At 34.0% G+C, this 26,412-nt stretch overlaps 2 protein-coding genes across 2 annotated transcripts; one reads left to right on the plus strand and one right to left on the minus strand.

The window, feature by feature from the left end:
* Positions 1-10,744: 10,744 nt before the first annotated feature.
* Positions 10,745-16,424, plus strand: LOC144849820 (WW domain-containing oxidoreductase-like). The gene is made up of 8 exons (XM_078706897.1): positions 10,745-10,905; positions 11,278-11,342; positions 11,682-11,739; positions 12,073-12,251; positions 12,789-12,984; positions 13,711-13,896; positions 14,461-14,728; positions 15,178-16,424. The coding sequence occupies exons 1-8, from the start codon at positions 10,805-10,807 to the stop codon at positions 15,394-15,396; spliced, it is 1,272 nt and encodes a 423-aa protein (XP_078563023.1). The 5' UTR covers positions 10,745-10,804; the 3' UTR covers positions 15,397-16,424.
* A 612-nt stretch (positions 16,425-17,036) lies between these two features.
* Positions 17,037-26,258, minus strand: LOC144849839 (vesicle-associated membrane protein-associated protein A-like). The gene is made up of 6 exons (XM_078706919.1): positions 26,051-26,258; positions 25,341-25,493; positions 23,624-23,727; positions 21,054-21,155; positions 20,001-20,165; positions 17,037-19,237 (listed from the first exon to the last, which is right to left on the minus strand). Exons 1-6 carry the CDS (start codon positions 26,109-26,111, stop codon positions 19,076-19,078), a joined length of 747 nt encoding a protein of 248 aa, XP_078563045.1. The 5' UTR covers positions 26,112-26,258; the 3' UTR covers positions 17,037-19,075.
* Positions 26,259-26,412: the final 154 nt, after the last annotated feature.

A 26,412-nucleotide genomic window follows, 5' to 3' on the forward strand; every position in this document is an offset into this window, starting at 1 on the left:
AGAATTATGTTTTCAATTGTTTAGTAGGTCAAATATAATTTTAAGTTAAGGTGTTCTAATTTTTCAAGGTTTTCTACAAATTCATCACTCACCTTCTAGAGATGGATAAACATTTTACATGGAGGACAGGACAAAACAATGCCATGGGCAACTTTATACATCATTCTCTGACATTTTTCTGTAAATCTCAGGACCTCTAGTCCAGAGGTGACCCAGGCTAGACAGCTCTCAATTATAAATATGATTTTTTATGTCACATGTACAATTGTCCCACACTTTCTCATACCATATTTGTACAAATTAATATTATGTGTTATTATATTATATATTATTTTCAATTAACCTAGTTATTATTCAAATTATATTGATCTTAATACCAGAAGCAAGGGTTGATAGGTATGATATATTGTTAGGGGGACCAACAGTGTTTTTTTATGGTAAAGGGTTCACCTAAAAAGTACCCTTTGGTTCAGTTGTGAAGAACACATTTTATTACTTTAGTTTAACTAGGCCTATCATTTGGAATAAAGATATGAGAAAGTACTTGTTTTGATTCAAGTAAAAAAATGGTTGAGGCTTTACCTGTCTAGTTCTCATATTAGGCGCTTGAAAATATAACTCTTTATATTAAAAAAAAAACTTTTCAAAATAAAAAGGGTATTTCTAGGGTTTTCTACACCCTCCAGACATATTTGACCTTGGCACCTAAGGTTGCCACAAAGTTACCCCTAAGGGTGTAGGGCTAGAAAGAGAATATACAGTGAAAAACGATTTAATACCATTCAACAGCATACATGATTCATCAATTACAGGATGGGAAATCCATACCCTCTAAACCAAGTCTCAGTTGAGCATTTGAGTAGTGGACACGATTTGAACCAATGACCCTGGGATTGGTAATCAAGCATCAACTACCAAAACCACAGTGGTCTTCTCTACATAATATTGAATAAAAACAACAACAGTGCCATTTCAATATTAGGCCTGTTTCTGCTGCATATCCTCCAAATAGGGTATAAAAATACAGCCAGATTTAGAAAGATAATTTAGCAAACAGAGAGAGACTGTGAAAGCAGTATATTTGTTCCCCAACAGATTTTTTGCATATAGTTCCTTACGTTCCGTTCCGTACATAGATTATTCATCCATATGTAAAAAGCTTACAGAAAATCAAAATATACGGTATTTTTTATTGGCAGCAGAAACGGGTACCCACAATATGGTATGAATTAATAAATACCGTATTTTTCTCTGGCAGCAGAGACATGGCCATAGAGACAAAAGTTTATGTGCTATACAGAAAATAGAGGTGCATGTTTGACTCTCTCTGGAGATACCAACTAAATTATTAAATAAATATAACATGAAACAAATAAATTTATAAGCACCCCTGGGTAAAAGGGTATCAACTACATCCCTCCACTTATAACTTGATATGTACCATATTTCAATGTCAGCAAAGTAGGTCTTCTTTATGATTTATGAAATGAAATCAATTTCTTCTTTTCTGAAAAGAATATTGTTCAGATTATATCATATGTTAGTGAAAATTAGTTGGTGCATTTATATATGCCACTAATTTTCACATTACTGTAGAACTCCTACTTTGGGACACCCCTGTTCAGGAAACACCCCTATTAAAGGGACACTTTTCTATGAAATGAATGAGGGACAGGGAACAGCATTTTCATATACGTTATTATGTCAGAGTTGGGCATGGTTTATTCATGCACAATTTACAGTTAAATAAATTATAGTATTCAGGACTTAATTTAATTTTTCAATTACGTAAACTTTATGAGGTTTTTTCATGGATTCTATCTTAGAGAAGTAGGTCTCCTCCCAAAACTGTAATAAAACAGTCATATATTTCTAAATTTTTTATTGGCCACCTCTTTGAAAATATAGTTTATGTGGTAGGTTTATATCGGTAGACAACACATATATATATTGTTTATATAAAATGTTTATATAAAACGAAAATTGTTTTCCAACAAATTCATGATAAAAATAATATATTCTATAATAGAAAAAGTATTCTATAATAGAAAAGGTAATCGTGACTGGTCTTTTATGTGCAACATAGCACATGAAAGTATCCCCTAAAGGGTGTACACTAAATAAGGATGTCCAACACGAGGGACTCTACGGTAAACAATAGCGAAAGCAGAATAACTTTCGGGAAAGAATTTAGTTCAGATGGCTCGTCTTTCAAAAAAGGGCCAAACACCTTTTATGTTTGTATGTATTTATATGTTTTATCAGAGGGCCTTAATGGTCAATTCCTTCACTGGAAGTGAATAGGCCACCCTCATTAAAGATGGTATTAAATAAATAAATATTTTAACACTACAACCAACTCCTACAATATTGTGTGGACATACCTATTAAAGGGATATTTTGTGTGTCCTGTAGGAATCCATGGATTGATTTGTCTTGAATTAAGTCCCCTGTGTGAACACAGCCTAAGCAAAGTAAATAGGTCAATGTCAATGTGGTATTATTCTTCTAAAAACTATTATTTACGAACTTCAATGAATGTCTGTCTGCAGATGTAGCTAGGGACGAATAAACAGTGTCCATGCATGTCCAATTGAAGCAGTGCACAAATCACTATCCCAGTGGAAGAGAGACATTGTGCTCAAACACTTCCCAATGGAGGAGAGAAGCTGGGGGTGTTAATAGAGTCAAATACCGGAAAACAAACTTCCTTTTGGCATGGGGAAACATGAATCAACAGAGAATGGGTCTTTCAAGCTTAGTCTGTCAACAAAGCAACAGATGGTTTGTGGGAAGAACTTTAGATAAACTTCAGTTTTCATTAAAATAAGAAGTAAGTGTTTCTAGAATGCAGAATAAGAAACAAAGTAGTGCTATACCTATGCAGCCTTTTTTGGCCACAGGTGTTGGAAATGGGTATTAATTTGTACATTTTAGTGAATCAACTGTATTTAATGTTTTTCACTAGTTTAGGTACAATTTATTGCAGTACAATTTGTTTACCAATCTTATCTTTATTTCATTACATTTCGCCTTACATTAAAGTGAATTACTGTAACAATAACATTTGCAAGATCAATTCCCTCCAGTTACTTTTACATAAATATAAAATATACATGCATATGTTTTGGATATAATATAGTTACTAATGTTGAACAATTCAAATAATTAACAAGTGAACACTTGGGACTAGCAAGATCACTCATTTGATGTAACAGTTCGTTCAACCTGGACTTATGTTAATAAGATGATCACCTGTTACACATGAAGGCCACCTGTGAATACTAATCAGGCAGGTGTCAGTCTAAGCCCAGACATTTGAAATACCTCATGTAAAAAGTTAATGATTTGAAGTTTGAAGTGAGAGTTGTATCAGAGGTCAAGAGAGTGGGGTGAGTAAGAGTATGATTCAACGGTAGGCCTAATAGAATAAGCAGGTTAAGCATAATACAAAATACTACAATCGCTGTCATGCGCTCTTCATGTTATGGACTGTTCATTTTAGGAAGATTGACTAAGCAATAGTGCTCAATTACTTCAAATGTTGAACTTCAGATTGACAGTAGGGGTTTATCCTTGAACACTTAAATGTTTAATTATAGGCCTATTGCCTGAGCTTTTCTTTTTTTTTTGATTCATGGATCTCCTGCACGAGGGCAAATCATCATGCCACCAATGTACAGTATTGTAAATATCTATGATTATAAAGTTACCCTATTTTTCTTTCTATTATAGATTTACTACTAGAAATGTTACTATATAGGCCTATAAGAACTAAATTTAGCCTAGCTAGGTAATAGCCTATGTACAGAGAACGCTTCAGCTATATGATAGCTTGGTTGTAAAGGCTCGACGATTGACAATAACACACTTACATGGTGGGTTTACTTGGGCAGTCATAATAGACAGTTCATTAACCCATTAACTCTTTAAATGTACATTAAATTTTCAGTTGATTACACAACTTTAATGTAGCAGGATTAATAGGGTCACACTTCAGACAGAATATGATGTAAAGTTTATCTACACTTAGCATTAACAACCTACTTTGTATTTGATTGTAGTAAATATTTGGAAAGAAAGATATAACTTGAAACCAGTTACTGAGAAGTGCTTGTACATAATGAACATAGGACATGCCTGTGTGTGGTCAATCTGAGATAAAAACTTTAAAGTGTAAAACTTGCCGCTTTGATTTTTATTAGGATTTCATGTGACGTTTTAACAATATAGACGCATAAATCATTGACTAGATAATTCTATATAACTGAATAAAGTTCATATAGGATATCTAATTGTAGTGGTGGTTCCATGTTTTAAATTGGGAAGCTTTCAAAATAGAATTTAAACAATAGTTCATAATATAGCTGTCAAAGAGGGAGAATGTATCTCTAGTTCCCCTGGACGGTGATAATATAAGAACATTTGTTTTGTTAGAGACAAGTGTTTCAGTTTAGACTTAAGTGCTGTAAACCACAGTCAAAATACTGGCACAGGTTCAAAGCATTTTGAACCATTATAGTTCCAGTTCAAATTGGAGGTGTGAAAGAACCCGATGTGTCTGGTCCATTCCAGCCCCTTGCCACTGGGCGGCCTAACAACCCTACCAGTTGAATCAACATAAAGAACAGCCCTGTCCCAATTGGATTAAAAGCATAAACGCATCGTAAAAAAGGCCTGGTTTAGCCTCCAATGCATTGGTCTGCTCATGCTCTGGGGCCACTACAGTAGCTCTGGGGCCTCTGGTTTTAGGCAGTAAGCGCTCATAGCAGTTACGCCACTTCCATTTACTGATAATATGCTATACTTTGGTTTTGCTATTAATTTGCTGGGAGTGTCACAAAAGAGAAAATTATGCTAAATTTAACAATATTGTTGATTTTTACTGCGAAAAATACGTTCCTAATACTTCCTTCCACTCTGCTTTACCCCTCTTTCTTCTCTAATATATATTTTGTTTCAATCATACTCGAGCCCCCATGACGCGAAATCTTTTATACTACAGTAAATATTGTGAATCTTGTTCAGAGGGCGCGTCCACTGTTCAAGAGAACACTTATCCATCATGTCCCCTTTATATGGATTCTAACTGTGCATGAAATATCTTTAAGATAGGAATACGCTAGTTGTAGGGGGAAAAAACAGAATTAGGAAGTTGTTTTTCCCAATAAAGTCACTAAAAATAAATTTTTAAAATATTGCCAATATAAAAAAACTATTCCATTTTAAATTTTATAATTAAATAAAACAAACTCAAATGGCTAAAATTATTTCTGACATTCAAATAGAGGTAACAATTTGTTACATGTAAACTGAATGTTTTATTTTGTGAACAGCAGCGTTTCTTGACTGTCCAATGGCAAAAAAGGCCCTGTAGGCATGTAATGTACGTTGAGAGTAATTAGTTGTAAGTTAGGCTCAATTTAAGGTCAAATTAAATCAAGTTGCGATAGTATATAAAGTACTTGGATTTTAATTAATTACTGTAGCCAGGATGGTTTGCTGGAGGAAGTTGCTATGTCATGTAGAAAACTGTCAGGTATGGTTGCACTCCATTTAACATGCAAAAAAGCTAATCTTATATTAAAAGCACTTATTTTTATACATTAAAGCTTATATATAGCAATGAATAACATTCAAATCAAATATCCTTCCCAATAAGGAGTGGATGCCAGGAACATAATAATAATGTCAAAAAGTAGTTCATAACTTGATTTTAGTTGTCAAATGGGAGATGCGCACCACAAGTACCTTCTTTTTGACTTTCGTACATTAGATGTAAAGTCCATTTAAAATACATATATACAAAATATGTACAAAATACAAGATGCGAGTTTTGTTTTGGATGAGATCCATGAGTTTTCCATCTTACATTGTTATCCCACTTAACTCTGTCCTTCCCCTTATAGTAGAGAGGCCAAATACACAAAAGTCCTCTATAAAAAGTTTGGGGGGAATTTTTTGTTAATAGCAGGCAACCATGTTAAATGTATCCTTTGTGGGGTGACAAAAACGATAGGGGTGGAAGCCATCTTCAGTTTTGGGTTTTAAGGTCAGTTTATGTGGTCAAGAGGTCAAACAAGGTCAAAATATAGGATTTTTTTTTATTCATGGAAAATCATCTACATCATCAGATCTATCCAAAAAAGTATATTTGAAGATCAACTGATGCTTCATATTATAGTAATTATGTGATAAACATTTTATTTTACACATAAAAACATAGGAAATTAAATATAAAAGTGTCATTTTCTCAAAATGTTGTTTTCACATATTTCTGTAAAGTACACACAGTTTTTTAATAGGCTTTTCCCAGTCTGTTGTAAATTTGTCTTTTTCATGTTGTCCACCAGTCATCGTTTTGATTTTTTTGTCGGAAAAAATAGGTCAAGTGTTATATGTATGAAACGCCATATGTGCCAAAAGATTGGTCTTTTACTATAATATTATTAATATTACCTATAATAATGTAATAATATTTAGAATTTTTTTTTGGAAAAATTAGTAATATTACCTATAATAATGTAATAATATTTAGAAATTTGTTTTTAGAAAAATTTCGAAAACAGAGACTCCCTATATGACCTAATGTCGAGATGTTTTTGTTTGGGTCAGAGACCCCCTATAATGTAATTATTTAAACATTTTTTTCATTCTTTTAATGATACAAGTTTTTGTTGAAGTTTGTTGTTTCCAGAAATCTTGAAAGAGAAACCTGGCTGGTATCAAGTCTTTGTTTTCAAAAACCCTAACTATTGGACTTTATCAAGGTTGGAAGGAGTGGTAAATGGGTTCTCCTTCTTGAGGCCTTCGCATCTATGCTATCTTGGCTGACGGTGATAACAGATATAAAACTCCTTCTGCATGACATGGTCAGACTGATCACGAATCACACATAATACACAATATTCTTTCGACCTGACAGATGATAAGGAAGATCTTATATTTAAAGTAACAACTTATTGAAAGAAAAAAAAACAGTATAGAACTTAAAACTTCATGAGCCACTGAGAAAGCATCGCTCTAAACCTTTGCGGATTTCTATAAGGCAACTGTTTCAATAAAGTATATAAAAACAAAAAAACTGACAGAAAATCTGCTGATCAACCATTGGAGAATGATCATAGCCCAATTTTAATATCTTTAACCAAATATGACTTCACATATCTTGATGGATGGCGTTGAAATACCCACAGATGTTCCAGAAGAAAACTTTAAAACATGATGGTCATGCACTATAGGATTCAGTAAACATGGCTGTAAAACATTTGGTGACTAAACAAGTATTTATGCAAGTTACCTAGATATTTCGTCATTTTTTTGTATTTGATCATTACATTGGAAAGGGGTGGATAAAAGCAGTGACACGATTGAAAGGATAGTCCCAATGTACTAATCTGTACTTCCGTATGTGTTTTGGGCCACATTCATCTGTTTGGAGGAGAACAAATATTACAAAGTTTTCAGACATTCTTCTATGACAATAACAAAGAGCTTGCAATTATACATGAAAGTTGATGTTAATAATGATATGCACTTTGTAACTCCAATAGCAACCGTACAAAAGTATGGACGATGTCTGGTATAGTGAACAATAAAGTGGTTCTTTAAAAATAATCTAACCAGCTTCCATGCCATTACAGGTTGCAGCACGTCATTATTTGCTGGTTATGGGAAGAGATTATACTGGAAATCATTTGTAACGCATCCACTCCTTGTAAATGGAATTGATTAAGATTAAGAATTTGCACGTACAGTGTACAGAAAAGTTTAATTGCCAAATATATTGTACTCTTGAGCAGATAACTGTATAATAACAGACTACTCTTTGGAGGGTCTTGAAATGCTACCTCCATCTAGACTCAATGACCATATACCATTAACACTAGTGATATATATTTCCCTTAAATATTAAGTATTTCACTTTACTCAATAAATATTTAAGTACTGTATTTCCACTTAGGGAAACACTTAAAATTTAAAAAACTCACCTATGGTGAATACAGACATCATAGAACCTAAACATACAAGCCAACTATCAGGCAGAAATCAGTATGTGGCCTAAATGAATCGGGTCATTTGGAAGCCCCTAACCCAGTTGTCAGTTGGAACTTGTTACATATGTATGTAAACTAAAGAGCCAGATGAAGTTGTTACCGAAAGCATGCATGTGTGGTTGTGATTCAATCGTTTGCCGTTACCCAGATGGCCAGTAGGCATTATATATCAGTGCTTGAAGAAATAACCACCTCAGAGCGTTTACCTCTTTCCATCCCAGAAAAATTCCGAATATTGGCATGGGCCCATGCCGCCCATTACTCCCAACACACAAACCCTCTGTGACAGTTTTTAAATGAAATTTAAGACATTCCAGTAGGCCTTCAATTTCGGTTATTTTGATACTCTAGGACTCATCCTATACATCCCTTGAACACCTTCCAGGAGTGACTCAAAAGGTTTAAATTCTTCCCAGTACAATTCTGGTCTTTTTGACACCACACTATAACCATCAGCCCCAGGCTATCATGAAAATTATATTTATTTCAATTATTAATACCGATAATTAACAGGTCTTTGCTCTATTTGACCTTATGACCTTGAAAATGACCTTTAAACTTGTAAGTTGAAAAATTGATGAACTTGACCATCTACAGCAATATGTCAATAATGATCCAATAATGGTTACATTTCTTTTAATTAGCTTATACGTTGTTGAAAACAGCTTAAACCTCTATTTTACCATATTTGACCTTATAACCTTGAAAATGACCTTTGAACTGAAATTTGAGAGCGGCATCCACCCCTATCTTTTTTGTCATCCCATAAGGGATATATTCCACATGGTTGCCTGCTATTAACAGAAAATGCCCCCCATGATGAAAAAGCTCACATTGGCCGCCCTACTATTAGGCCTACAGAACTTTTTTTATTTACCAAGCATGCGATAACAATTATAGAGGGCAGTAGACACACAATTCTTATTTTCTTTTTTCTTATCCCCTCCAAAACAAGAAAAATGAAGATTAAAAAAATCTTTTTAATCTTGCATTTAATTTTGCAGTTTTAATAAAGTTAAAAAAGTGAGCTTCGAACCCTTGGATTATGGTTCCACTGCCTTAACCACCTGACAATATATCTTTAAATTATTTTTTGAATTAAATTTTGATTATGATTTCCCATCATATTTCTATCACTATTCATACACTTGACATTTATTGGTATCTAAAAAATAATTGAATAAACGCACATAATACAGATAATTAGAAGCATAGCTTCATTTCTTATCTCTCCAAAGCAAATTAGGGCTCAGCTGAAACAAATCAATTTGAATCTATAAATCAATCAATCAAATTAAATTGTGATTATGGTGCATATATAATTACGTAATTTTATTAGACTTCCAGAATTTATTAGGGCAGATTGCCGATTGATTGACAATGAGAATATGAGGTTATGTAATGAAGTATGTAAAAGCTAAAACACAGAAAAGGTTAACGACTAATTTCATTTTAAACTAAAAAGCCACTCCAAGAGTGCAAACCCAGGCGAACCCCCACCCCCCCTTTACAACAAACCCCACTTAACCGACTGCGAACCCCTATCACCGACAACCCCATCTCTGAAAATCCTCCAAATACGTGCCCCACAGTACAAAATTCCTAAATTAAAAAATGTGTAAACTCGTTTGTGAATAACTCGGACCTTCTTCCCTGCATGAGCAAATGTCGAACACACCGCCAGACAACCGAATACCTATTGTTTAGATCACTGGCAGTCAGCATGCATAAATTATATAGCCTTCTTCCGACGTACATCAAAAAATGGAACGCTGGAACGGTTACCTACAGTATTTATGTGTGGCTATGAAATATGCGTATCATCATCATAGAGGATTATAGTGAATGTTAATATATTACACTATAACTCTCATTGGTAGCATGCTCCATGAGAGTGTCAGGCCAATTAGATGTGCCATTTATCATAAATTTTATGTGCGAGAGTACCATTTTCGGCCATCTAGGGGTGTCATTTAACAAAACAGCCTTTCAACCTAACAATAGTTTCAGTTGACTAACAATAGAACAGCGTCTTGTAAAAAAGTTTTTTGGAGTAGTAGTTCTCGAGAAAATGCAATTTCAGTTTACTTGCTTGCTTTACTTACCTGTCGTCCATAGCTTTTACACCATTTACTTTTGAATGCAATGTCAGACACTGGCTTTAATTTCAGGCCTTCTACATGACTAATAAATTCTTATAGACTCTTAGTAAATTCTGTCACTGTATACGTTTTCAGTAGCCTTTGCTTTCTGCTGAAAAAATCATAGTTTATTATGTTAAAGTTATTAGAATACCTACTGTATCTGGCTGTCAGCTAAGGCTAGACTCTAAAGCATAGGTAATGCATTGCCGGCCCGGCGCGTAGGCTTCTTGGTATGGTATTGGTAGTCTAGCCTTACTTAGCATGAACTTTATGCATACCACCAGCCTGCCTAGATTAACGTCTGTTACATCATTGATGATGCATTATATGTTCAATCATATCATAAATTTATTGACTTCATTTATACTAATAAACTGTTTTATAATTTAGAAACAGAAAGTTTAAACTTACTACCCGGTAAAGTAGTCATGGCCATTTTCCCACCATAAATCACACGTGACTATATTCAATTCAAGATTCAAGAAAAAGTTTTAGACGCTTAAGAATGAGAGGGGGCGGCATTCATTATTTACATTTCACACGTGATGGTGGTGGGTTAATGCCTGTAATTCGCTAAAAACTTGCGTTAATTAAACCTATAAAATGGCTACAGGAGGAAGTTATATAGACAGTGATAGTGATGACGAATTACCAGCTGGATGGGAAGAACGCACAGATAAAGATGGTTTTGTATATTATGCAAAGTAAGGCCTAGGCCTAGCTACTATCTTCTGTCAGATCCTGTTCAGAACTCAGAAACATCCTATCAGAACGTTAGACCTCACGAATGGTCGTTTCGTCCTTTAATGATCATACTGTACTAGGTTAAGGTTGAAAGAAGAAAATATTATTATACGTAAACTAGTAAATTATTATTTTTTAGTGTACTAGGATATTCTACAAAATAATATTCAAACAAAGCTGATTCCGCCCCCACACCCAAATAAAGATTAGGCCTAGTAGATACTACTACTAGTCTTGGAGCAAATAGACAAAATAAAGAACCAAAATGCTTAGTTTGTAATAAAAAAAATGTATTAATTAAAGTAGTTGTTCACTTTTGTTCTCCTACGTAGTCATACAAAACAGTCGACACAATGGACTCATCCAAGAACTGGCAAAATAAAACAAGTTACAGGAAGTATGTTTTTTTTTCAAAGATTGAGAAAGATCTTTTTTCAAGATACGTACACAGCAGGGTGCTACCCTTGGAAAATGTCCAACTAAATCAAGTAGATGCCGCTTAGACTTTTTTTCTCAGAGAACAATCAATTATTGGAATGCTCTCTTCCAACTACAGTGGTCATCGCACCAATTCTCATTAACCTTCAAAAAGCGTTTGGATAAGTATTGGCATGATAAAGAAGGGATTTAAAAGGCTCCGCTTAGAAACCACCCTTGAAGTGTAAATAAGAGAAAGAAAAGAAAGAACGAAAGAGAGAAGAAAGAGAAAACAATTATGTTAACAATTTTTTTTCAGAGCTTCCATATGGCTGGACTCAAAAAGTTGACGATGAAGGAAGAATCATTTATGTTGAGTAAGCTACATATTATTACACCCCAGTATTTCTAAGCGACACAGATATAAAGCCCATGTAGAGATATATCATGGAGTAATTTGTTACTCCAGGGATAAAATAAGCTCATCCTTGAGTTTACACCTCCCAGCCTGTATAGTATAGGCCCAACATTCTAAATATTACACAACGCAATAGTAACACATGTGTCAGTAGGTGCGTGTGGTACTGATACGTATAGCGTTGTGTGGTGTTTAGCTGGTGCAACTGTTAAATTTTTAAATATTATATCCAAAGTGTGGTTAAATTTCAATGCAATAGTGCATAATATTTTCTTGCGATTTCTTTTTTCAGCCACATCTCCAAAAGGACAACCTATACCGATCCTCGTCTTGCGTTTGCCACGGAAAGCGACCCCAAAAAGGGCACGTTTAACCAACGCTTTGATGCATATAGTACTGCAATGAAAGTTCTTGAATCAAAAGATTTGACAGGCAAATATGTCATCATTACAGGTGCTACTTCTGGAATTGGTAAGGAGCTGTTTTTAGTTCCTATACTAGCAGTGGGGTAACGTAGTTGCATTGGGCTGCTCATGCTCTGGGGCCCCTTAAGATCTGGGCCCTTGGGCTTAGCCAGTGAGAGCTCATAGCTGTTACGTTTCTGGTAAATAGTGACCATTGATATCAAGGTATTCATATTATGAATATGTACATATGTTATGTTGTGTGTGATAATTTGCTTTTTATTTGAGGGTATCTGGTTACCATTACTTGCCATTTATTTTGGCAGGTGACACACTTGACAGTATGAATAATAGACTTTCTGGTTATTTGTCCCAATAGAAATTACTACATCATCCCTAAATTGATACCTGACACATAAAGTTGGCCATTTGTGCCCGATCGTTTTTAAACTGATGACCAATAGTACAAAGTACAAACAATATCAAACCCGGAATGAATTAAACACCACACAAGTATGATCCATGTTCCCTACAAATATTAATAACTGTTTTTAAAATGACATCACAACAACTGCATTTGTAGCTTTTTTTGTATTATTATAAGGTTTTGAAACAGCCAGGTCATTGGCCTTCCATGGTGCTAATGTGACTATGGCATGTAGAAACATTGCCGCAGCAATGGGATGTATAAAGAAGATTGAAAAGGAACGTCCTGAAGCCAAAGTTGATTTCATGCGTTGCAACCTTGCATCGCTTCGTAGTGTGGAGGAGTTTGCAAGAAGTTATAAATGTAGAAAGTGGTGAGAGAGCATAATTATTTTTAAAATAAGTGATGATAGATAAAGCCAGAATATGATACATTTTACTTTAGGCAGAGATACCTGAATTTTTGACCACACGCCATTGGTTATCATGTCTATCACATGTAGACATTTACCCAAAAGTATAAACCTTAAAAAATCTGATTTAAATTAACGTATAATATATTAAAATTCAGTCAAAACAAGGCTTGATAAATATTTATTTTAATTGAGGTGGTGCAGAATTTAGAAAATATCTAGAATTGCGTTAACAAGTAGAAGTACAACTTTGGAATCCAACAAAGTGTCCCCATAAAAGGGTGTCCTCTGAATAGAGATTCATTCATCATTATCATCGTTTATTTGGGTCAGCTTAATGACTCGTTCATTCCAGGATGCTACACCATCTTCCCACTTCTCTCTCTCTTGCACATCATGTTCCTCCAAACCAACTTTCCTGCTTTCTTTCTTACCATATCTTTCTGTGTCACCTTTGACTGTACTCTTTCTCTTCTACCTCCAACTTCTAAATTGTAGTATGAAAACAGATATTTTCCCTTGTTCGTTTGAGTATCCTCTTAATAGGGTGTTCCCTGAATAGGGGTGTCCCCAAGGAGAGGGTTCTATAGTATACTATAATGTTAATACGTATTATACACATTGATGTAGTTATTCTATACATAGTTGCATTATCTATTTTATTGTTTATGTTTGTGACGTTTGTAGGCCACTACATATTCTAATTTGCAATGCAGCTGTATTTGGGATCCCATGGGTGGAAACAGAGGATGGCTTAGAGACTACATTCCAGGTATGTCACCTTGGACATTTTCATCTGGTAAAGCTGTTGACAGATCTTTTAATCTCCTCTGCACCGTCCAGAGTGGTCATGGTGTCTTCAGAGTCACATCGGTAAGTTCACAGTGTATTTGAGGATGTTTTGACAGCACATTTTATTATACTATTCCTGTGTATTCCAAACCATAATGTACTAATGACACATCAAAGCTTTCAGAAGACTACTAAGCGCACTAGTGAATGCGTTGTCTACACTACCAATCTTTATGTGACAAAAAAATGTGATGTGCCCATATATGGACACGATGACATCATATCACTACCATAGCCCTTGCTTACAAACCAACCAGAGGGACTTGTTCTACCACCAAAACTATGAACCTGTGCTGATATTATGGCTGTGGTTTACACTGCCCTGTCTTAACCACTCTGGCTATTACAGGACCAGCAAAACCTTAAAGGCCAACCTAGATGAGCGGTAACGGTAAGCGGAAACCATTTAAACAAAAACAAAGAAAATGCGAAGCAAACAGGCTGTTGAGCAGGATTCTACATGGACAAGCTACGAGGTTTTTCCGCTTAACGTTACCACTCTTACGTGTAAATTGGCCATAAGGATTTGCATTTTTTTTATGTTCATTCTGCATTATTGTTGCCCTTGTTTTCTTGTGTTCGCAGATTTATTGATTGGCGTTCTGTGCATGCTAATGAACTGGACTTAAAGAGTGTTTGTATGTCCAGACTGGAATATTGGCCAATCCTGGCTTACGGTCGAGCTAAACTCTGTAACATTCTTTTTGCCAACGAGTATAATAGAAGGTACAAAGACAAAGGAGTGACGTGTAATAGCTTACATCCTGGTAACCTAATATATACAAATATTCAGAAGAATTCGTGGTTATGGAGGATCCTCTGGGCCTTTGCACGTCCCTTCACCAAATCATTGGTAGGTGCATATATAATATATCCAATCTGCAGACAGTATTATTTCGATCTTATTAGATCTTGTCAGTGAAGCTCAGGTTTTGAAATATGTACTGCAGAACTGGCACAATATATAGGCTGAGCCAGTTATGTGGGACATGGCACACTGATTATGAACACAAGTGCACAAACACATCGAGCGTGTATACAAAAGTCTTGATACATATATCTAATCCGAGTACAAATTTTCTCCCCAATGCCGTAATATTTCCCTCTGAAATTGCCTCCTGATGTGCACTTTACACCTAACCTTTACACCAAAGTCAATGTAAGTGATGATAAATAGCTCTATTACTAATTCCATTTTGTTTTGCCAACATAACCTAAATGTATTCTTGTCAATGCCCCTAAATAGAATAAGAACATGTATTGGAAACAAATATTTTATACCAATGTAATTTCCATTTGCAGCAACAAGGAGCCGCAACCAGTGTGTTCTGTGCAGTCAGCAGTGAGATTGAGGGATCTGGAGGACTATATTTCAATCACTGTTGTATGTGTGAAGCATCAAAAGAAGCCAATAACAAAGATAAGGCAGTTGCATTGTGGGAACTAAGTGAGAAGATGATAAATGATAGGCAAAAAAAATGGACAGCCTATTATAGAAAAAAGGATTTAGACAAAAAATGATCCTTTTTCGAACAAAATTACAAGAAAAGACTTTTTAACTAAAAATGTATGGACTTGCTCTTTGCCATTTTGATTTTGACACTAGTTGAACACATCTCAATGATTCAGAATGCAGCCATGAGAAATAAAGTGGTGCAGTGGTTGCAAGAATAAGAAAACGTAACAATTTGTGTGCGGGCCACAGAGTTGTCAAAGTGGTCCGGTTGAAACCTATTCAAAAGCCACCACTGTTTTAGAGAACATCTCTATTTAGACGACAACCCAATTAAGTAAGGGGATACTTCCCTGTGAAAGAAACAAATGGTAATGTACGTTTTAAATAAATTCAGGAGACAAGATAAACACAACCTTTTGGTTGATTGTTCCATTAGTAAATCTGGTTTCTTGGACAATACACATAAAGGTAGTCAGAAACTGCTTTAGCCTTATCTCATTCTAGTTATTATTATTAATTGTACTGGGTTTTTATACAATATTAGGGCATATAAGGTAATTAGTATGGTCAAACGTTTCAGCTGGCAATTGTTTTTCAGTCTGGTTTAAATCATAGGAGGGAGATCAAGGCTTTTCAAAATTTGTTTGCGAATAAACTGTGATTTGTGTATACTGAAAATGTACAGTATACTGTATTAATGAAATGTTTTAATAAATTGCCAGCAATTCAGGTAAATCTATCCTTTGTGATTGCAAGGCTCGCATAGATTCAATTGATTCACTGTAGGCTACGAAAATCCGCGGTCAGCTACATGCAAATCCACTGTTGGACTATCAGAAGTACTAACAATAGAACTATGGTCAAGGAGAGCTATGGCTATAGTTTGCGGTGCCCCTGACTTAACTTATTAAGCACTAAAATGTTTCTAGACTTTTCTAGAAAAATCTTGAATCGTTAACATTGAACTTTTGGCATCTTGAGAACAAATTGATAGATTTTAAAATCATTTTTTTTTATATCTTTACTGGTTTCAACAAAGACAATGAATATGAATGAATAAAATGAAGAAAAAACATTTTCTGTACAAACTTTTAACAGTGTGTATACTATTTGTGTGTACTATTTTCAAATAATAATGACTCAGTGTTATTAGTAACGCTTATGCTAATTAGAAAACTAACATCGTTCAAATCACAATCACTTTTAATTAACATATTCTCGATCCATGTGTCTTCAATTTTGCATTGCACTGTGGGATATCTGTTGAAAGCGCAAGAAAGTTTCATGTTCACATGGTTTAGTAAAACCTTTAATTTGAGAATTCTGGCCAATTGTGTCCTTCCTTTCCAACTGTAAATTCCACTTCAAACTTGTAAGTCAGTATATCAACAGTTTCTATGTATGTAACTGATATATTAATACTGTTGCAATAAGTTGAATCAATAGTTATTTCTGCTATTTTCCATCAAATAGACAGTAGAAACAAAAATCGGAATTAACAATCATTTCTTTTTATCTGTGTTTCAAGAGACGTACTTCATTGCCTCTTATAATAGCTATTATGTGGCGGTGGGTGAAGGGGACGAATTCATGGGGCCCAGTTGGGCAAAGTTTCCCTTAAAATGTTGACTACTACCACAATAAGAATAACAACAATCGGCACATCAGATCACCAATAAATACTCAAAAAATGAGGTAACCATCATTAGGTTTCAGAATTCAGTATTTGTCACATTCACTATGTCGTTATCATTACATAATTAGTGTCAAAATATTGAATATTGACATGGTGGTGTATTGTTCATTTAAAATAGGTATTTGGAAGTCTTTTAAAATCAACACAATTAGAAAATTGGGCTCATATTAAATTTCTGTATCTCCCGTGTAAGTGCAGATTTATATAAAACTTATTTTAAGGGAAAAACTCAAGTTATTTTCAAACTTTAAATTACTATTATCTAATCACCAGTGAAACATATAGTTTCAAGAATATTGTGAAATGATTAAAATCTTAATTTAAACAAAATTGTTGATAAGTCTATTTGCACATTATATATATACAGAACGGTTACATAGCATGCATGGGTACCTTGTATATTACATATTAAAGCACACTGCTCACAAGAACAAAAATAAAAACCCAACAATTCGAATAGCATTTATATATGCAGATTTGGTTTGATATGCTAATTATACATATGCTAATTATTGTACATATTAATCACTTTTAATATTCCTTTAAATATTCCTTACTCAACCTCAAGTGAAAGTATTTTTACGGTCTACATCTGTTCTAAATTAATCTTTTGTTAATTTTTTTCCAGACTATATAATGTCTATACAAGATTTTGAATAAACGAAATACATACACAAATTTATCATTTTTAGAACACAACTTTTCTTATATTCATCATTTGAAAAATCTTACACCTCACACAAATGGAACATTCCTTCTTTAAGATCTAATATTTGTCTTTGTTTAAACTATCACATTTTATTTGACTACAAATATGGTTAATTTAATACCCATTCCTGTCAATGTGCCTAGAGTCTTAAGTGATGTGCTGATATAGTTAAGATACTGTCATACATAACATCCGTAATATGTCCATGTGTGTTCATACATTCAACCCTGTAGCCTGGATGCAACATCATTGCATGCCCAAATATCCATATATTCATATTATGCTTACGCATTATTTCCAGATGTGTATATCATACAATTTACATGTTTGGCGTGCTGTATGTAAACATTATGTCCTCGAAAAAAATGACTGTGTCCAACAAACCATTTTACCCTATATTAGCCATTTGTTTGTTCCAGAATAATTGTAAAATAAAACAAGATAGAAAAAACCAAGTCATTAGAACAACTCTAGCTTCTCTTTGTTAGATAAGATTCACAGTGAGAAAGTGCATGAAAAACAGTGCAAAGACTTTACGCACTTTAAACAGATGCACATATCCAATCTCTCTATATTTAACTGAATGCCTCACACACAAGGAGGTTATATAATTAACTAGAGTATGAACTCCAATGTGACACAAAGAGGTCATATAATAAACTAGATGTTACTGTAAATTAACTGAATTAGCTAAAAAAGTGATTCACAAAAGAATACATCAATTGCCCAATCAGTGAAGTCATGCATCACTACTGCAGCTAAGAACATATTCTTAAGCTCTGTCTACGATATCAAACTTTATGTGAAAAAAAAGTGATGTGCCCATTATATGGAATGGACATGATGATGTCATATCATCACCATATTTGGTCACATCACACTTTTCTTGTCAAACTAGTTTGATAGTGTAGACAGAGCTTTATACAAAAATATTGATATATGTGGTTCTTTGTAATATTTGAGGTCATTAGATAAAAGACAGCCATTTTGAGGATCCCTGTTAGCAGCATCACTTTGATTTTGCCTAGTTCATACTCTAGTTAATTGTCTAACCTCCTCACACATCAATTTGTAAGCTGTACCAATTGGACTACATAGGGTTGTTGGGTTGATTTTTTGGCAAATGAATGAAGTTTGATTTTTAGATAAAACCTATATATATTTTTTCTTTTCATTTTTTGTGTTTAGCTTTATGTATGTATATGTACATTTTTATTCTACTTAATTGGCAAACATCAGGTTATTTGTGGTATTTAGGGTAGAATTACAATGTTTCGGTTTTAGGGAGGTGTGTGAAGGTTATTAGTGTGTGTTTTAAGATTAAAATCTAGGAGTCTGTCTATTGTAGTATGAATTTTCCTAAGATAAAACCTATGACGAGAGCAAGAATCATATAAACAATAGGCATTGATGAATCCACTTTCGTTTCCGTGATAACTGGCTGTTGATTAGATGCCCGCAATCCTTCAGACCCTACGTTGCGCCTTCTTAAACCATCCTCCTGCAAAACAAAAATAAAATATTCAAACTGTAGTAGATATCGGCATATAGTTAAATAACAAATTAAATAGTTCTCATTTCGATATCCATGCCACAGAAATGTACATTCTGAGAGAAGCTTAGTTTTCTTGTACGTAGAAAATACCTAAAACCTTGGAAAAGAAGCCCATGGACTTCTTTTTTTAGTACTCTTGAGTGTCCTTTTTTTAAGAGGGGAGCTTCTTTTCAAATTGAATGCAATAAATTTTGTGAATTGCTACTACAATAATAGGATTTTTGAAACATTACCTGCCACTTTTACATATTTGTAATCAAAAGAAGCCCATACTATCTTGAAAAGAAGCCCAGTAGGCTTGATTTCGAGATGGACTTCTTTTCGACCAAGGTTTTAGTGGTCTTTGGTAGCTTTGGTTTCTAATTAGAATCCATCCAACTAAAGAGAGGCACTAGAAGTGGTCTTTAAATTACCCTATTTAGAGGGAAATGTCAGAATGGTTATCTTGCTCTCTGAAGAATGATGGTAAATGTAATCAGGTTAGATTGTCTGTCTTTCTGTTCATTTGTGTGTATTTCAAAAACCCAGATGTGTAGTGATACAATTTTATCATTATAAAAACTCCTCAGACTATCAGTGAAAGAATAGACATGACAACAAGAAATCCCCTCCTATGTGAACAGCAAACAAGACACTTCGATGATATATATTTAACTTATCATTGTTTGGTTGGTTTGGACTATCATACCTCCACAAACAATCTATATACCTTTTCTTTTTCAAGCACTGTAAGTTTCTGCTGTAAACTTGACACCTCTTGCTGAAGCCGTTTCACATCATCCGTGTCTCTGCTCGTAGCAGCTGCTGCTGGTTTTGGTGCACTTGCTTGAGGCATCGGTTTGGGACTCAATTTGGCACTAGTTCGTTCTTGCGGCTAGTTAAAAAGAAGACAATTCTAATGCAATTACTCAGAAAATGCAATGGTGACAAAACTTACACAGTGAGTGTATATAAAATATAATCACTACAGGAACTATTATATAAGTAGAACTATTTTATTAACTAAAGCTTGGTTCCCAATGCAAGCATGTAAGTCTGCCGCAAATAATTTGACGAATCATGATGTAATGGGTAATCCAAAACTATCGCTTGTGATTGGTCAACTCACTTGTGTTGCACCTACATCGTTGCGTCCAATTGTGAACCAAGTTGAATAGTGTACTGCAATGTCACAGGTGGGGGAACCCATACTTAAGGGTCTTTCATACATGTTCCAGCATGGTTCCAGTCCGACAAATAAAATCAAACATCAATGTTTCGTTTTCATGTGGCTATGTGCAATGCTTGGCTACCACTCCTGGGTCCCGGATTGGATTTTTTCTAAGGACAAAATTACAACTCCACTCCCAAAGACTTGTAATAAGACTTTGTTTATGTAGAGCATCTTGTGTATATGTTTGTCTTATGAAACTCTGAGGGTCCCTAATGATCAGCAATTGCTGGATGGATCACCCTCATTAAATATGGTAAAAAAAAAACAAAAAAAATTGATTGGGGCATAGCCGCATGGAGCGTTGTGAAAACCAAACATTGACTTTGTTTTGATTTGCCGACGCCATACCAGAACAGTGCCAGAACAAGTATGAAAGACCCTTTACCTTTCAAGGTTTTGAATAGGACATTAAAATTTAGTAGTAGTAGTATTAGTAGTAAATAACCATACAGTAGTACAAGCAGTATATCCAGTACGTTGCACCTGTTGAGAACCCCATGTCTAATTACTTAAGTAAAGTGTGTAGGAATTAAAGATGTTTTAAATTACCTGTGGTGGTGAGGCTGAGGCTGGAACTGCAGCAGAGGCTGGCATCTCAAACACACATTTTAGTTTGCTTTCCATCAATGCTCCTGCTGCCTTGTCTTTCCACTAAAAATAAAAAGAACATTTTTATAGTTAAATTTAGTGACCAGATTTAAGAATGTTCAAGTTCAAATTTATTGTCAAATACATGATTATTGAAATTTGTATTACAAGGTTAAAAAAACAATAGTTACACGCAAATGCATACAAAAAACAATACAATATTAAAATATGTAAAAGCAGTAGAAGGTTAAATTAGTGTTCAAAACAGAACTTGATAAAATTGCTGGGCAGGTGTGGGTAGGACACCAAACCCTATTAATTACATATATTGTAAGGTCTACCCAGCATAATTTCAACACAGGCCCACTTAAGAAATATCTGGGTACCTGAAAAAGTACTTATAAGGGCACATTCTTAAAAGCAAGAAAACATGGTATTTAATTTGTTTTTTTCCCAGTTATTTATAAACAAGCACTTACGACAACAGTATGACGACTGAAAAATTCCAAAACAACATATTTCTTAAACTAAATTCTTTAAAACTCAATTTAAGGTTAGCAATTGGTTTAAGGCTATTCAATCAAAAGCTACTTTAGAAAGTGTTGCCGGAATCTTAGTAAATAAAGAATAATTTAGAAAATCTATAATCTGCAATTTATAATTAGTCCACAGTGTTATAATATTGATTACAAAGGGATCATACAACCATCAACATCTCATGTTCTTACATTTTTGTCATTATTTTACAATGAAGTTTTAAGATGATCCCTGAATATGAAATAGTGAAATTTCTATTAGAAACTGGCACACCTAAAAGAAATATTTGATTTAATAGTGTTTTGTGTAGTTAATAGATAAATAGTTTAATGTTGCCAATATATGCATGCTTCATACATAAGAGATCTAGTGGAATATTTAATGTATATAACAGGGAATCACAACACAAAAAAATGTTACAGTGGGCATCTACTGTATGAATAAGGTTATTATTAATTTCAACCATATTTAAAAGAGTGACACTTTTAAGTTAAAAAGGTATGACATTGTTTTGTTCTGTTTGTGTATAAAAATGAACAGTTATAAATAAAAAAAGAAACACATGATTGGTCAAATAGTTTGCATTGCGCCTACATCATGTTGTATCCAAGTGGAAACCAAGCCTTATAATAAATATTACCAAAAGATTTAAAAAAAAATATTTGTTGACATTTAACTAAAAATAAAAGACAACTTAAGCTTTAATGTAAATGTTATTTTTTATTTTTAACTAGAAAGAAGGTAATTAACACAATTTGTAAATGGCAGTTCTCTCTCCAATTACTGATAATTTTTGGGACTCAGGTTTTAGTACTCTTAGTAGCCTTGGTCTCAAATTAGAATTCACCCCCCCCCCCAACCACAAACTACAGACAGGCACTAGAAGTGGTCTTTAAATTATACAGTAATAGGACTGTATAAACATTTTGATCTTGTTTAGATACTTAGATCACTTGAAATTCCAGGGATATTTGAATGATTACAATATTTCTGATTATGTAACAGCACAATGATCTAAAAAGCTAGTTTGTCAACAAGCATAAAAACCAAATACAACATCAAATTTGTTAAATTGAAAGGGCCATGAAACGAATACTAAAATATGACAAACACACTAATCAGGGGTTAGATAGTGATGTAATATACTTTTTGTATTCAAATAGTTTTTAATATACTTTTTATTACATTTCAAGTAATAGATTTTTCTAATTGAAAGATCACAAAACAAATTACAAGGTGTATCATTATGTTACACATATTTTACTTAGCACTATTACAACAAACTAAAGATCAAAGGTCAGGAGAGCTATCATATCAGTGTGTGTATTTGTTAATTAAAGAAGATCTTTAACATTTAGAATTCCTATTAAAAGACTGCACAAATGTCTGAATAAATACAGTATATTTTATTAACCTTGTTTAAGGAATACAATTATAAAGCTCAACTTTTATTTTAATTACATTATAATTTTGAAAATAAATTTCAAAACTTTACCATGTCCACTACTACGCACTAGCAGCAGCAGGCTTCTTGGACTGGACCATTAACTTGCGGCAAGTAAATGATATTTGAGAGGATTATACGGCATTGTCAGTTTATCCTGTTAAGCTATGCATGAAATTCACAGGTGATTTCTCAATAACCTCGTCGTCCGACTAAAATACTGTAGATGGTCTCTTTAAGCCACTTCTCCTTCGCAGCCTGTATAATTGCCTACTTTTCATATAGGTGTATACTGTATAGTAACTGGTCACAAGTAAACACCTTGTCAGTGAGCTACTCCCACTGCTCACATATAAACAGCAAGGAGTTTGAGGAGCTACATCTGCTGAATATCTGATAAAAACAGCCAAATCATGCAAATGTGACTCACAGCTCACTATGTCGGTCGGTCAACACTAACTCAAATTTGAGCATGCGACTGCAGCCATGTATATTTGTTTCTAAAAAAATGGTCACTTCATTTTTTAGTTTAAATAAACCTAATACTTACAACTGCTTCTTGGTCAAATTCTCCTGGGGGCGCTGTCATGGCTTGTACCATAAACTTGTGTTTGTTCTTTTCTTGGGGATCATATTCAAATGGTTGTAACATCACTGAAAAACAAATTTAATTTTTTTTTTATTTGGCAACAGGAGGAATAAATAACGAAACAATTGCATCACTGTACAATTTCTTACACAAAGACATACATTATTACGATGCCAATTTTCTAAATGATTATGATGACACAAGTACTTCAAGTCCTCTTAAGCCATCAGTCATTAATTGTAAGCTATATTCACACAAAAGACGGCATCATTTTTCCCAATTACACGACTACCATACAAGATATTTTTCACTTTTGGAAGAATACAAAAGTAAAAATCTTTTTCCTGATGCTAAAACATGTAAAAATATATACTAGACAGAGGTTATAACAAACAACAAAATAAAGCATTTATTACAACCAACTTAGAAAAACTAAAATCTGGGTTTAACTACAGTAGTACAGTACACCATAATTACCCAGGGTAACATTTAGCCAAATGCTACACAATACTGTTCTCTGATTTTAATTACAGTATTTTCAAATGTTTATCGAATTTTGAATGCATCTTAAGAAACTTTACTAAGGTTACAGTAGTCAATGGTTTATAATGCGACAATGTTGATATTCGATCAATGCTTGTGGAAACCATTGTACAATAAATATGGATTACTTTAGATATTGGATATCATGATAATTATGTGAAAATGAATGCAAACACTCCATAATACCATAATAAAATTTTGAGAGAATATACAGTAGCCATGTTTAGCAGTCTAGAAATATGTGGATGTACAGTACAAAGCAAAGCACTTCATTTTTGGTTGTTTTATTGGGGTTTGTTGGTGTTGAAAGCTAAATTCTAATATTGCCATTCCTTTTTTTAGTTTTCGTGAGAGTTTAAATTGAGCTAATAAGTTTTCCCTCCAAATGAACTGGCTTATCAGATAATAAACCATAAATGCATTATAATTTAATTTGAGATTAACAAAATACCATTGCATGTTACCTGACACAGCCTATACTGTACCCCCATTAAGTGTCAAAACCAGAGTTTACACACATCGGGTTGTCAACACCAGTGTTTTGTATGGTTTTGTTTGGTGTGTGTAAAAAAGTTTTGTAAGGCAATGTGAAAGGTATATTAGACCGCAGCCCAAATTTGGTCCGCAAAACATTTTTTAAGGGTCACAGGGTTGCTTGAGAAATTGTAAAAAAACCCTGTCATATTTTAGGCCATAAAATAAAAGTTTCCGGAATGCTGAATTAGACTGTAATAACAGTATCTTACTAGAATGCAACATTGGATGTACTGTACAGTAAACAACATATACAGTAATGGATGCAAATTGATATTAAAGCATGCAAGGAAAACATTTCTGTGATACAAAATTGCATCATCTACAGTATAAGGTCAGTTTGAACTTACAGTAGTTTCATTTTCAAGGCACATTCAACTCAAGCTCTGATTTCAAGAAACACCATCCACCCACTCCCTCCCAAACCCCTTTGACAGATATGTTATACAGTACTGTATAATTAATATTATATTTATACCAAGTGTTATGTGAAAATAATATTTCAAAATGAATTGAAAAAGTTTGTGAGGCCAAGCACGAGACAGATAATATGACAAGAAATATTCCATTTTCAAACTGAATGCATTTTAACACTTCTTACCATTGACCGTTATATCCTCTCCAGCCCCCAACACACCACTGTTAGGCCTAACACAGTACCTCCTAGGAGCAGTTGTCTTGATTTTAAAACATATTTTATTTTCTGTTGGGTTCTTCAAATGTAATTCCGATATTACCACATCTGTGAATGGACCTGAAAAAAAATTTTGCTCAATAAATTACTGTAAACGTTTCTTTCTACAAATTTAAATAAAAACTATTCTTATTAAAGAGGCGTATGCCTAGGCCCTAGTAGTAGTATGTAGCAATTAGTTACAGGTCTAGGTTAAACCAATTCACAATTCAAATTGACAATTTTATTTTATTGTACAGTGATGATAGCCTAGTAGTACAGTACAACGGAATCCAGTACAACAACAACAACAAAGGGTTCCCCACTACACTATGAATTACTTATTCGGCTATTATTAATAAAATAGGAGGAATGTAATGTAGATTAGTGGTCTATAAACAATCATAAATAAGTCTAGCAGGCCTAAGGCCTACCTGCTTATCTCTTATTATTATATCACAAGTATATTTAATACACCAGATCCCCTGTGTATTACTACTTAGGCCTGAGGACAGAGGGCTAGCTTGCCTGTAAATGAGGTGGCTAGCTAGGTGGGCAGACCCACCATTTATCTGACGTGGTGGTAAGATCCGGCCTAGCTAGCAGCTAGGCCTGCCTAACATGTGAATAAAACTTACCTCTAAATCTTAATTCCGTCGGTGGAGAAATTACCAGCAATGTCTCTGGTACTTTAGACATTTCTTTATTTGCTCAGTGCTATAGATTTTTTTATTCAATTGATTAAACTTTTACAAATTAATATTAATTTAAATGATACTGACAAATTTTGGTTGACCACACAGTCAGTGAGTTGTCGCGGACGTACATCAGCAGAGCACGGTTGAAATCGAGGCTTTGATTTTGAAAATTGAGGGCGCTGCTCACAAGTAAGAGCGCCACCAACAAAATTTTAACTTTTCCTACAAAATAATATTAAAACCGTAGTTTCCAATATAAAATCATTTTTCAGTTATAATAAGACATCGGGAAATAAATAAAA

The sequence above is a fragment of the Antedon bifida genome, chromosome 8, assembly GCF_963402885.1.
Source record: "Antedon bifida chromosome 8, ecAntBifi1.1, whole genome shotgun sequence".
In the NCBI taxonomy this organism is placed as follows: domain Eukaryota; kingdom Metazoa; phylum Echinodermata; class Crinoidea; order Comatulida; family Antedonidae; genus Antedon; species Antedon bifida.

Bases quoted from the DNA above. Each gene is read 5' to 3' on its own strand.
- LOC144849820 (XM_078706897.1), top strand. From the start codon at position 10,805: ATGGCTACAGGAGGAAGTTATATAGACAGTGATAGTGATGACGAATTA. The intron at 11,343-11,681 runs GTATGTTTTTTT...ATTTTTTTTCAG, and splicing joins AATAAAACAAGTTACAGGAA to AGCTTCCATATGGCTGGACT. The intron at 12,985-13,710 runs GTGAGAGAGCAT...TGACGTTTGTAG, and splicing joins AGTTATAAATGTAGAAAGTG to GCCACTACATATTCTAATTT.
- LOC144849839 (XM_078706919.1), bottom strand. From the start codon at position 26,111: ATGTCTAAAGTACCAGAGACATTGCTGGTAATTTCTCCACCGACGGAA. The intron at 23,728-25,340 runs GTAAGAAGTGTT...TTTGTTTTTCAG, and splicing joins AGAGGATATAACGGTCAATG to TGATGTTACAACCATTTGAA. The intron at 21,156-23,623 runs GTAAGTATTAGG...TTTTATTTTTAG, and splicing joins AATTTGACCAAGAAGCAGTT to TGGAAAGACAAGGCAGCAGG.